Source organism: Scaptodrosophila lebanonensis, unplaced genomic scaffold, assembly GCF_003285725.1.
Source record: "Scaptodrosophila lebanonensis strain 11010-0011.00,11010-0021.00 unplaced genomic scaffold, SlebRS2 tig00001412-arrow-pilon, whole genome shotgun sequence".
NCBI lineage: Eukaryota > Metazoa > Arthropoda > Insecta > Diptera > Drosophilidae > Scaptodrosophila > Scaptodrosophila lebanonensis.
Genome location: NW_022060739.1, coordinates 11,628,606 through 11,641,547, shown reverse-complemented (window position 1 = coordinate 11,641,547; position 12,942 = coordinate 11,628,606). Strand labels below are relative to the sequence as shown.

General features: G+C 39.3%; 2 protein-coding genes across 2 annotated transcripts; both read right to left on the bottom strand.

Annotated features, from left to right (window-relative positions):
• Nucleotides 1–30: 30 nt before the first annotated feature.
• Nucleotides 31–896, bottom strand: LOC115631383 (putative inorganic phosphate cotransporter). The gene is made up of 4 exons (XM_030528105.1): nucleotides 842–896; nucleotides 585–778; nucleotides 95–520; nucleotides 31–48 (listed from the first exon to the last, which is right to left on the bottom strand). Exons 1-4 carry the CDS (start codon nucleotides 894–896, stop codon nucleotides 31–33), a joined length of 693 nt encoding a protein of 230 aa, XP_030383965.1.
• A 325-nt stretch (nucleotides 897–1,221) lies between these two features.
• LOC115631138 (putative inorganic phosphate cotransporter) lies at nucleotides 1,222–9,205 on the bottom strand. Its single transcript, XM_030527807.1, has 5 exons — nucleotides 8,700–9,205; nucleotides 3,236–3,417; nucleotides 2,729–3,175; nucleotides 2,041–2,664; nucleotides 1,222–1,986 (listed from the first exon to the last, which is right to left on the bottom strand). Exons 1-5 carry the CDS (start codon nucleotides 8,737–8,739, stop codon nucleotides 1,786–1,788), a joined length of 1,494 nt encoding a protein of 497 aa, XP_030383667.1. The 5' UTR covers nucleotides 8,740–9,205; the 3' UTR covers nucleotides 1,222–1,785.
• Nucleotides 9,206–12,942: the final 3,737 nt, after the last annotated feature.

The window sequence follows — 12,942 nt, the reverse complement described above, 5'->3', positions numbered from 1 at the left end:
CATAGTAGTACCTATAAATAGAAACAGACCTTATTTCCAGGCTCTGAACTAATTGGGGGAGCAAAGAAGTTACAAATAGAATGCACCAAAGGACTGTAAGTCCACCGAAGAATATGAAGACAATTGGCCAAGCAAAGGCCTTTAAAAGTACGCCCGACAAGGAGTTCGCCACAATGCTGCCCAAGGTGCCGCCACCCATGACTAAAGCACCCAATTTGCCGCGTTCCTTGGCGGGCACCCAACAGGCCAGTATGCCGCCCAGAGCCGGAAAAACCACACCCTGCCCAATGCCCATGACACCACGCATAACAGCCAGAGCCCAGGGCCCGCCCTGTGTGATGGCCAATGGTGAGAAGATTGATGCGATCGCCGAGAATGCCATTCCGATGGTAAGCACCCATTTGCCGCCGTATTTGTCCGTTAAAATGCCACCCGGCAGATGGGTGAGCAAATATCCGACATAGAATGCTCCCAAAATAATGCCCTGCACTTGCTCCGACCAGTCGTAGATTCCAGATGGCTGCAAAAATAATCGGAAGTACAAGTAGTGCCGAGTCATCTAAGACCTTGCCATTTTCTCTCACCGATTCCTTGGTATCCCCAAAATCCGGATCGCGCGGACAATAGGATTCCTCCGAAGAAGTTGAATTGTCGGTCGTATTCTTTCGTATAACCAGCACGGTAATTGCATGGGACAGACAGATCCGTGTCGTATAGCAATTCACAATGCAGAGAAATCCCATAAGGGCCACAATTACGCGTTGCGGCAACAGACAGCCTATTGGGGATTAGGGTTGAACCAGAAGTCCTGCATACCTGATACGTATGGGTACTAACTTACATTTGGACACCTTTTCCCCCCAACTGGGCTGCTCGATCTGCATGTGCTCCGCCATGTTTTCATGTGTGTAGTGTTTTGAGTGAGTGATAAACAGGAAAAGCTAAGCATTAATAAAAATATACATACAAGAGTATGTGTATTCAGACACACTAAGAAAAGCTAAAGGATAAGTCTTCGCAGATACCACATCATCCTGCCTAACAGATTTGGTGATTGTACAAATATTTCTCTCGGACTTTGAAGAACCTGGCGACTCTAGCCTCTGTACTTCTCCAGATTCGTGCGACGACAAATGTAGACGGAGTTTTGAGTTCCGTAAATCGGATAATTCTCGTTTCGTTTTCATTTCTTTATGCACTTTATTTCTCAACTACATATGTAAATAATTATTTTATATATATAATAATAAAAACAAATATCTTTCAACAAGAACGTTAAAAATACGTTACACATTGATCAACAATTAAAATTTCTTTGTAGTACAATCATCGACAAGTCGCATTTACTCGTATGTATATATGGTATATGGATGTATAGTGTGAAGGTACTTCTCTCCTCTCTGGGGAGCAGATTAAGGTTTAAGCCTAAGATGAACATGTTTTTGTTGTTAGTTTCTTTCACTTTCAAATACTGCCTAATATTAATTAAGAGAGTATGTTGCGCATTGGAATACTAGACTCCGTAAGACGTAAATTCGCTTAAAAGTAGTAACTGGCGATTATGGCGACTAATGGCTATATGGTCGCCATACAATATTACAACTGAGTTGGCAGATTTTGAGTGGAATGAAGTGGGGGGTGGAGTGTGGAACTTATGAGTTAGTAACACAAGCTTTGGAAATACGATAACAATTCTTCGACTAAACAAATTTTAGAAATTCAACTCATTTTTGGGGGACATTATAACTAGAATAGATTAGATGAATGGCACATGGTTGGGGTTTCTTAGGTGCTATGCTGCGCAGCGGGGTTCTTCTCACGCTCGGGCTTGCGTTCCTCCACTTCAAAATCGACGAAACGCGGCACAATGGTTGAATTATTGAAGGGTTGCACCTCGCCCGAGGCCCAGATACAGTAGATAATGGCAGTGACGAACAGCACGGCAAAGGCCACCCAGAAAACTGTACGCCATTCCAAAAGTGTGGCCTGCAATCGGATGAGAGTTAATATGATATCTTGAAAGCTCTGGGGTTCACTTACATTGGGGGTCATAACACCCACTAGATAGGGTGAGATGACACCAGTTATGGCACCAATTCCATTGGTGATTGCCATCAGAGTGCCAGCATAGTTGGGACTCATGTCCAATGGGCTGAGCTTCATGCCAGCATAGTAGGCGCCCATGAGACCCATACAGATAGTGAAGAGTACGACCACAACGACGCGATCGCAGCCAGCATAGGAGGCTGCCACCATGAATATGGCGGGTCCGAAGGCAGCCAGACCGGTCATCACCTTTCGGGTGTTCGTAGTATTCATAATCTTGCGGGTGATCAGATAATCGCCAACGAAGCCGCTGCCAATCGAGACGATCCACATCATGACGTAAGGGAGGGAGGAGTAGAGGCCGTTGGCGGTAATGGAGAATTGCATGACATCGGACATGTATTTGGGCAGATCAGTGACCATAATGTAGAAGCCCCAGTCATGGCCGATTTGGGCGCTCACCAGAGCGAACATCGGCAGGTTGGTGAGGATGGCCTTCCACGGAGTGGGAGGCAGGTTCTTGTGGCGATCAATATTGCCGATCTCCTTCATTAGATACTCGCGTTCCGTCGGCTTGATGAAGGGATGGCTGCTCGGATCACTGAAGCAGAGCACACACTGTAAATGGAGTGTTAGGTTTTAAAACGGGAACTCCCACACTTCTCTAATTCTCAGTACTTACGAAAATGAGGAACCATACAACGCCTAGGCCACCGAAGAAATAGAACACAACTTCCCAGCCGTAGGCCTCTATTATCACACCCGACAGACTGTTGCCCAATATGGTGCCTACTTGGCCGCCACCCAAGACCAGGGCGCCCAGCTTGCCGCGCTCCTTCGCCGGCACCCAACTGGCCAGCAGCACACTTAACGCTGGAAAGGTTGTACCCTCGCCCAGACCCATCAGCACGCGTGTCACGATCAGCCAATCCGAGTCGCCTTTGTTAATGGCCAGCGGTGTCAGCAGCGTGAATGCGGCGGTGGATAATATACCCAGTCCCAGAGTCCATTTGCCGCCGAACTTCTCGGCCAACAGGCCGCCGGGTATGTGAGTCACAATATATCCAATATAGAAGGAGGATAGGATCAAGCCCTGCAGTTGTTCCGACCATTGATACGTGCCTCCGGTCTATAAAGTGTACAACCCAGTGAGAATTGGGGCAAGTGGGGAAGTGGGAGTGTTTCTTACGCTGCTTGAGGAATCCAAATCGTCAGCTGGGCAATAACCCTTATCGCCTTCCTCTCCCGTCGAGTTCTTCTTCATCACCAGCACTGTGATGACCTGCGAGAGACACACTCGCATCGTATACGCATTCAAGATCGCCAGAAAGCCCATTATCGACAATATAACACGTTGCGGTATTATGAAATCTGCAAAATATTGAAATACATTTATGAAATCACACTATCTTTCATCGTTTAAATGTACTTCCCGCTCACAATACTTGTATATTTTTATTCATTTACAAACACGAGTTAGGCATGCGAATAAATCAGTTTGGGACCCGGCTATATCTATTTCTGACTGATTGCTGGTGTCTTTTCAATTAGCGGGCTATGGCTGTAATGTGTTCATGTCACGATAGCGTGAAAATTACTCGCATGGTTTCACTTACATGGCGGTTTCTGATTGAAATTACTTTCAACTGTTAAATTGTGGAAATAACATTCACGAGCAAGCTCAATAATTAGTTAGAGACTAAACTGGAGCTATTATTTTGCTAACTAGAAAAAAGATCAAGCTAGAAATTGGAAATATTATAATACGAATTATGAAGCTTTATTGTAACTCAATTGAATTACAGAATATTATAGGAGGTATTATAAAATTCGATGCTTCTCTTACTATATTGCAACTCTAAATGCGATAATTTATATTTATTCAGATTGAGCTCTGCAACATTTTCACATTTGTGATAAATCGCCAAAGTGAATTAAATCTAATTGGAATGTGGAATGTGTAAAGCAAATGTGAATTCAAATCATTATAGAATATTCGTATTAAAAACAAAACCAACCCTTGTGCAAATACAATTATTTATGCAGAGTAATAAACTAAATTAAATTAAAATTATAACATTCCCTTATTTCCAAAAAAGAAAAGAAATGCTTTTGAAATTCCTCAAATTTGTGTGTAAATTGTTTGCATAACTGACCATACCTTAAGGCAGTTTTCCGGATTCATGGAGCATGCGAGGTTTTAGAACTTTCAGTTCTCTTGTGTGAAAGAATTCTTTGACAGCTCTTTCCCACTGTCTATCATTCAAGTCTTAGGCTCTTGTTTATCATACTTTTTGTAAGCACCTTGGGGACAGTGGATGTTTTATTTCAGAGTCCACATCATAAAATTTGCACCTTTACCTCAAATGCCAATAGTCGTTCTTGTATCTGAGTTTATGGCATTTGTTATTGCATAATAATATTTTACTGTCAAATTTTCTAAAACGAATTGCGAGTATTTAAACAATTAACAAATTATCGCATTATTGTTTTACGGTCCTAATGGCCATATAAGATGTTAATCATGATTGGCGGTCGCAAGTTAGTAACCACAGTTCTGTGGTTTAGGGGTTTATGGGCCATATTTATGCTTCTTCCATTCCTCATCACCCATTGAGGGCACACTTCACGTGTGCTGTGTGCTGATAAAGCCCGATTCCTGAGGCCTCGGGCGGCATGCGCTTTGTATGCTTCCCCAATCTTGAACTTTATGTTTGCTTTAGATCCGCGATAATGCAATATATCGAAAGTTAAAAGCGCTAATAAAGAGCCGGACGGTTATTAGCACGTGAAGTTAACACAATTGTGACTTATAGTCCCCCCATTAATACCTATTATTAAGAAAAACCCAACGATAAACCAACAGCCAATTGAATGGAAACAGCCTTGTTTCCAATTAGGATTTTGGAAAGGCTTTTCAAGTTCTTCAAATGTCAACATACAATTTTAAGGTCAAATTAATGAAGCATTTTTGTTCTTTCTTAATTTGTAGGCTGTTGCCCAAATGGGTGCTTCAGTCAAACAATTAATGAATAAAATGCTAAAACAACATCGAAGTTAGTTTAATAGGTAATCTGTTGGAAGGGAGAATTCTATTTAAATACAAAGATCAGAATATCGGAAATGCTTTTAAAGGATTTTGGAAAGCTTTTTCCAGTTCTGCGAATGTCAAAATCGAACTGTTAAGGTCAAATAAATGAAACAATACATGTTTCATGGCTAATGTGCCTTCAATCAAATAATGAATAAACAAATTAATAGAAATGTTTGAAATTTGTCTAACAATTTAATTTTAGCCAAAAAAATTTCCACCAAAACGGGGTCGCATATCAATTGAGTTTTATGAGAGGGATTTTGGAAAAGCTGGATTTCAACTCAACTAAAGACTATAATTTGATAAAGAAGTTCTGCTTTCGTCAGAGTCGGTAAATGGTAAAAAACGCAAATTGTTGCTTTGTTTATAATAGAAATAAAAACATTTACCACTGAACGACAAACAAATAATTGCTCGTATTATCAACGATCGGCGCATGGCAATTCTGTTTTGGGAACTCTATATAAATACAAAGACAAACAATGAGGTTCATGACAACATCATTAGAGTACTCCATTGTGGATTGGATGGATTGTCGCACTTCTATATAATTATCTCTTTTATTGCCACAGAGGCACCTTCACAACTGCTGTTTTGTTATACATTTATTTAGTTATTTAGTTATTTATCAAAAGTGAAGATAAATAAATAGCTCATGCAATTCCAATACTAAATAGCGTCGCCCGTGTGGCTTTTATTGCCACAACCGGCAACGTCAACGTCACCACCATCTGCCAGTTTTTTATTTAAACTTTTGATTAACATATGCATGTATTTTGCGTAGTTTCAGTTTCAGTCGAGTTGAAAATTTTAATTAGTTGTCAATATTGAGAATTTCAACAAATCCCGCCTTTCACAAAAGCCGACATTGAGTCTAGGAACGAAATCAAAGCTCAGATGGGGTTTTAGGGGCTTTATCGGCCGCAGAATATTAAATGGCAGATGATATTCAAAATAAGGATATTTTTGCTGCAATCTGGATTTCAATTTCTAGGATTGGTCTTATTAAAAACTGAGGTAATTAAGTTAGAAACTGTTATAAATTATTGGACTCAAATCTTGTTGTTTGGGTTTCCTAAAGAGAAAGAAAATAAATAACATTTTATTGGCAATGTCTGCCCATAAATTGTCCAATGATATGATTCTGTTGGAAGCGTAGTGTAAAGCAATAATATATTTTTCAGAATAATAAATTGTTCATAAATTAGATGTGCTTTATGTTAACTTATCGGCAAAATCGGCTAATTGTTGTTAATGGAAAACTTGTGGTTGAGTGCTACAAACCAGATAATCCCCTGTATGTTTGTAAATGGCGAGATCTAATCAGCCGAAATTCGTATAAAATTGTTGACGCAGCTATCATAATTCATTTAGACCACGATTAGTGGCAGCAACTCACATAAGCCCTTCAGTGATAAGCGCAGGAAAGATTCGCCCAACACTTTATACATATGCGAGTATAGAAAGCAGGTGCAGGCTGACAAACTTGTATAAAAGTGAGATTCCGGCTTCCGGTCAGGTGGGCGGGTGTGTTATAATCGAAAACGATTATACGAGTATATAAAATCTCGTGACCGACCCACCAGCCCGACTGGCAGCATCAATGAATTTTGTGCGAGATAACTTTTGAGGTTTTTGTTTCAGGATCTTAAGTAACACTTTTAATGACATGTTATTTAATATCTTGACTGCAAAATGTTTGTGTCTGCTTATTATTCAGAATTCTCAGATAAAAACGCTGAAGTTGTTTATGAGTCTGTGCTGTTTTTATCTGAAAGCTTTAGGGCCTGACTCTCCATAAACTTGAGTATATGAGCATACTTGTATATATGTCTGTATAATCTTGTCCGTTTAGCAGCCTATTGATAGCATTACAAACATATTTATACTATACCATGAGTATTTACACAATTTCTCTTTGATATACTCAGTACATAATATACTTAGTCGGTCTTGCAAAAAAACGCAAGTATGTAATCGATTGAAGGCGAGGTCGTAGCACAAGCACTATAAACAAAGTTATGTACATATCTGTATATAGATATCGAGAGTGGAAAATTCTACCAGCAATACCAGCAAAGCGATAATTCTTTTCTTTTCGAATGCAACTCGATTTGCGATCATCATCTCTGTTGTAAGAAGAAGGTAAGACATGAGAATGGACAGCTCCTCTACAGAGATCATCCAGACAGGTCTCATTGAAGATGACAAAAAGGTTTTTGTAGTTTGTCGAAAAGTCGGTTATATTCGGTTTATACCAATTCACATACGCAAATGGAGAAATCATTGGCATTCCATTCAAATTCAAACGTGAGACGGGTAATAGCTTTCTGATTGAGCCGCGGGGCCGGGTGGGGCGAAGTATTGTTAGGAAACCCGTTAGCTCGGCAAGTTCTCAAGTATATTGGAATGGGGCATGCGTCAATATTTGTCAGACTTATTAGGTAATGCCTATCGACTGAGACAGTCATACAAATAAACATACAGGAAAGTGTGTGAAGATAATAACATCATAAAATAAAATAAACAAAGCCGGCTAATTTCAGAGACGGATATAGAGGGTTTACAAGCTTGCCCAAGTCTTAAAATCCAGCTCGATATCTTCCAACTAGAGCACGAAAACATTTGTGTTAACTTCTTTAATTCTTCTACCTCCAAAACTTGCTCCCCAACTACTACCTGTTAGCATTTCTATATTCGTATGCAAATGCGTTCGTCGAAATGGACAGTATTCCTAATGCGTTTGCGTGTCTGGAATATTTTAATATTACTCGTAAGCCCCAACAACAAGCATCTTTAAATTTCTGAGCCGAAAAGCAAATCGGAAGTGCGAAGCGAGAAAAAATGACAAAACGTTTTGTCATTGTTATCTTAGTAAGTTTTGTTGCTTCTTTTTCACACAAAAAAAAAAGAATCTTTTAGCGGCACAACAACAATAATAACAACGCAACAATACGCCAGACGGCGGTCGGTCAATGTCGGTTAACAAAAAATATATATATTCAAAAAATGTTGAGCGGGCGAGTTCAATGTATTTTCAATGGGCCGACGCTTAAAGCGGTATTTAATTGAAATTCAATAAACTTTTTGCAATAATAAGCGCATCAGCTGCACACACTCGAAAAAATAGTTACTCTAACTTTATGATAATCTCGCCATTGAAAATAGGAAAACTTTTATTCGTAAATGAAATGTTCGCTGTTAATTTTAGTAAAACGTCCGAAAGCACCAGAAAGTTGTTTTTTAAAATTAAGAAAAATAATATCCTTCCATTTTTTCACAATAAACTAAGCATCTGCATACATTCGAAAAAATAATTACTCTAAATGTGAGAGAGTTTTCTCTTAAAAATAAGCCTTTATAAACCAACAAATTTATTTAATAGAAATCATATCTTATTTTCATTTCAAAGAAACCCCGAAATTATCGTATTTTTAGAAAACATTTCGTCTTTTTAAGCCCAAAAAAGAGGCAAATGTTTTTCTCTAAGTGTATACAAATGTGTAGTTGGTGACATTATTACGGTATTCCAAAAATTCCGTTCATCTCTGGTACTTACACCGTGAGAAACTGATGCCCCATTGCGGTTGTTGTGTCATCTTTTCACTGTTCCCTTGAAGTGTTATCAAATTGGAGAGCTCCTTCGCCAGGGTTACGGATTAACGAGTACAGCGCGTTAGGAGAAGAATACTCTTGACTGTTGCGAGTATAATAACAATAACTGTTCTTGCACACTTCACTTCACACGCCACTTAAGCGCATGCGTGGCGGCCACAAGGAAAACACGGAACAATCACGACAACGTCAACGATGACGCGAAGTGACAAACAATATAACGACGACGGGGCGACGAAGGACCGCACGCAACGACAACTACACTCGTACTGGAGACGACAACGGCCACCAGCACACGCACTTCTTCTTCTGCACTTGTTCCGCCTCTCTCACTTTTTTTGTTTTATTATTGCTGTTGTGCTCTTAACAATTTTCACACCACACCACACCACTACTCCTCTGTCACTTGACTTTGTGCGTCGTTCCGGGCTCAGCGGCTGTTAATTTTCAAATGAGACATTATATTCCACTGACTTTGGCTTATATACGAGCAGATAAACGCCGCTGCTGCCGCCGATCTGTTGCTGCTGCTGCTGCTAACCGACTGCGGTTGTTGCTGCTTCTGCTGCTGAACGGAGTTTTGTGGCGATCGCTGCTTGCTGGCTGTGCCTTTGTTATACCTTGTAGCCAAAGGGTGAAAGGGTATGTTAGTTTAGTACTTGCGTATGTAACACACAACGGGAGGGGTACCATAAACTTTAATCAAAAAAGCTTACTTACATACTACTTGGTTTGTACTTAAATTTTTAGTATTTTTCAATAATATTTAAATATAATTCAGATTTTAACTTGTATTTCTGTTTTGTTTTTAATTTAAACACCTTTATTATAAAAAAGTACTCCCTAATGTAATATAAATAATTTAATTTTATTAAAACACATTAATTAAATTAATTAATTTAAACAATTATATTATTAAGCAAAATGTTAAAAGTGTTGTTAAATGAATTGTAATGTTTAAATCATTTTGAGCTACACTTTATTACTTTTTGTAATCAATTCTAATCTTCAATTTAATTTAAAATATCACTTTTTCAAAAAAGACACCGGTATTCCACACCCTTATAAGTAAGTTTAATTTTTTTTTTATGTAAAACACTATTATAGAAAATATATTTATAAAAATCTAGATTTTCAAAGGGGTTTCAAGGGTCGGGCGCGCTTACCTCTCGTTTTGTTGCTCAGATATTGACGCACGCGGCGGCAAGGAGTTGATATTAGAGAACGGAACTTATGGGTGAACGTAAACCTATAAAACACACCATAAAATAGGCTCACTATCACCTATATATGTAGTATATCGAAGCTGATATTCGTAAACACGTCCAATGGCCAGAACCGTCAACAAATTGGTTACATTCGATGCGACGATACGGCGATTACTGAATATGATTTGCGGCCTCTCCTGCCGATGTGGGAAGCTATTTGTTGTTACGTATTTGGAACGGATTTACAGTTGGCCCGTTTACACGCGCTGTATTAACTATATAGTACATAGAAGTGTATAACAATACATACATACATATTAACTATAAAAACAAATAAGTAGACCGCTAGAGATACAGTTGAACTAATGGATACCCTTAAAGGAAATGTAATTGACCACCTTATGTTGCATTCTTCATGAAACATAGAGAAGACTTTATATAAATGAATATAAATTAATTAAATTAAATTAAAGTAAAAGCCTTGTACTTACAAATACTTAATACTTAAGTTAAATTTCATTTGTTTTTCTTACATTTTTCGCAATTTAAAAAATCGATACTATATGGAAATCAAATCTAGAATCAATAAATCAACTTTTCCTGCCCGACCATGAATTGAAGATTTCTTAATACTATAAAACAATAGCTTTACAATCTGTAGAAAGCAGAATTGAATATTTTTGATTTCAATTAGTTTCGAGCCAATTTCATAACTTAAAATTGATTTAAATCTGGAAAAAAAAGAAACACTAACATTTGAATGCCATACAAATACATAAAAACTCACATAATGAGGCAACAGGTTGTTGCTGGTTGTGAGTAGCAAAACAAATTATATGAATGCTAATTGTAATCTATGATTCGATTTGGGCAATTACCTTTGCAGCATACCCGCCCCAGTGCTGAGGTAGAGTATGAGTTGCGATTTTCTGAATGCACTTTTTTACACAGGCGGCAGGTTGGCGTTTACAGTCAGGTTTTGCGCAACTCAATCACGCGGGTCGGTCCCCGAGAGGGCGGCAACTGCGAGTAACTCTGGCAGGTGCTTGAGTGAGTGTTTTTGGTCCAAAAAAGTGCAACCAACGAGCAAGTAGAGCGGGTAGTGCGGGCAGTTCACCAAAAATTGCAAAAAAATTCTAGTCAAAAGTGGTTTGTTTGTTGCCATGTTGGCTCGGTTTCGGTTCAGTGCAGTTCATTTCGCTTTGAGTGGAGACTCGACAGTGGAATACGAATACGAATATGCTGGTATATAGACACTTATGTGTGCTTATTCCGAAACAAAACACTCGATCTGACTAATGAAGCATTAGCACTATCCCATGCCTCATTCTAATGAGCGAACGCTCGCTTAATACGCGATCATTGACAGCAGTTGGCGCACTATAATGCTAATGCCTGAAACGTGATACACTCTTCCAAATCGGCCACAAATATAGCTATGTGTGTGCGAGTATATATGTAATTGAAAAATATGTGGACGGCATTAGACAGTCTTTAGACGTGCCGCATATATCAAACAATGCCCCTGATTGCGGTTCAAGCTGCGATTTTCCAGCCACGACCTTTTCTACAGATGATACTATATACGATGCATATTCTTAAATAATTCTCAAATAAACCTCGAACCTACAACCAAATTCTCAGCTTTGTCATTACAATTGGATGTGGAAGAGACTCTTTTAAGTCCATCTTTGAGCAAAATATCTAGCGGAAGACGCTGGTTGGCGGTTAAGGTTTCTTATTATCAACTCAGATGCTCTCTTCATTCTTTCTTCGTTCCATATGCTGACCAGCAAGCTAATCTTTCGGCCTCGCACGCGTTTGTGGGCATTTCTTTATATTTATATACTTATCGGGCGACTTTCCTCATTATCAATGACACACATTGGAGTGCCACAGAGTGTACATTCTCGTACTTCTGTCCTATTGAACTTTGCGTCGATGTAATTATTCAACTCGCCTCCAGACGACAGCAATCAAGCAATAACAAGACCTTCGGGTAATGACTTCTGGAAGATAGTCGCCCATCAATTGACCATTTCTGCTGCCCTTCAGCAGACACATACTACTCGTATCAGCAGACCCAAGCCAGTATGCATATTTTTTGTGGCATGTACAAGAATTGCCGAAAAACGGCAGCTTTAATTAATGTGCGCACACCATTTCAGTTCCAATTATGCCAAATGAAGGCATCAAAATATGGGGCACTCAGCGAAACCAGTATGGAGTATTCACTTTTAAAACCAATTGATGGGGGGAAACACAAAATATTTTAGCTAATTAAACATGTTGGATAACTAAGTGTTTTTCATCTCTAAAGCGACGGTGTTTAAAATCGATGGGATGAGAAAACATACTCTAAAAAAAATTACAAATTCCCAAGACTGAAGAATAATTAATCTTAGATCACACAAGCTATATTCAAAGTCGATCGAATGGAAAAAACATATTTTTGCATGCAACAACTGCGGCCATTTTTCCCCCTTGGAGTTGGAATTTTCCCAAACAGCTTCTAAGCACTAAATAAAAGCATACAATGCTTTTCGCTGAGTGTACTCGCAGCATGCAGATATGCAGAAATGTGTGACTGGAGATTGATGGCTGCTGGTGGATGACCAAAAATCGAGTTCGAGCCAGCACGAGCCTCTCGGCACAGAAGCCCCAGTCCCTGACCGACTATAATTCCAGTATCAACTGGTGTGTCCATCCATATAGTACACGATTTACTGTAAGTGTTGTGCGTTCTGAATTTCTTGCCCCCGCCTCCCATACTTTGCGAGTCAATTGGCGTTTTTTAAATGCAAACGCTATCCATTTATGGATGGCCATCAAAGACATTGTCAATCAAACTGAAAGAGCTCAGAACTGAGGCCTATCGGGAAATGAACGGCTCAATTATAGTCGCTAAAATTGTGCAAGAAATTGGCGTCGTTTCGGGGCAGGCAGCCCGACGAAGTCGGAACTGGTTGTTGTCTATTA

What these genes read in the sequence shown, in the direction of transcription:
- LOC115631138 (XM_030527807.1), bottom strand. Translation starts at nt 8,739, where the DNA reads ATGACACAACAACCGCAATGGGGCATCAGTTTCTCACGGT. An exon ending in TTGTATGGTTCCTCATTTTC is followed by an intron (nt 2,665 to 2,728) that starts GTAAGTACTGAG and finishes CTCCATTTACAG; the next exon opens with TGTGTGCTCTGCTTCAGTGA. An exon ending in TGGGTGTTATGACCCCCAAT is followed by an intron (nt 1,987 to 2,040) that starts GTAAGTGAACCC and finishes ATCCGATTGCAG; the next exon opens with GCCACACTTTTGGAATGGCG.
- LOC115631383 (XM_030528105.1), bottom strand. Translation starts at nt 896, where the DNA reads ATGGCGGAGCACATGCAGATCGAGCAGCCCAGTTGGGGGGAAAAGGTG. An exon ending in GGGGGAAAAGGTGTCCAAAT is followed by an intron (nt 779 to 841) that starts GTAAGTTAGTAC and finishes AATCCCCAATAG; the next exon opens with GCTGTCTGTTGCCGCAACGC. An exon ending in TTGGGGATACCAAGGAATCG is followed by an intron (nt 521 to 584) that starts GTGAGAGAAAAT and finishes TTATTTTTGCAG; the next exon opens with CCATCTGGAATCTACGACTG.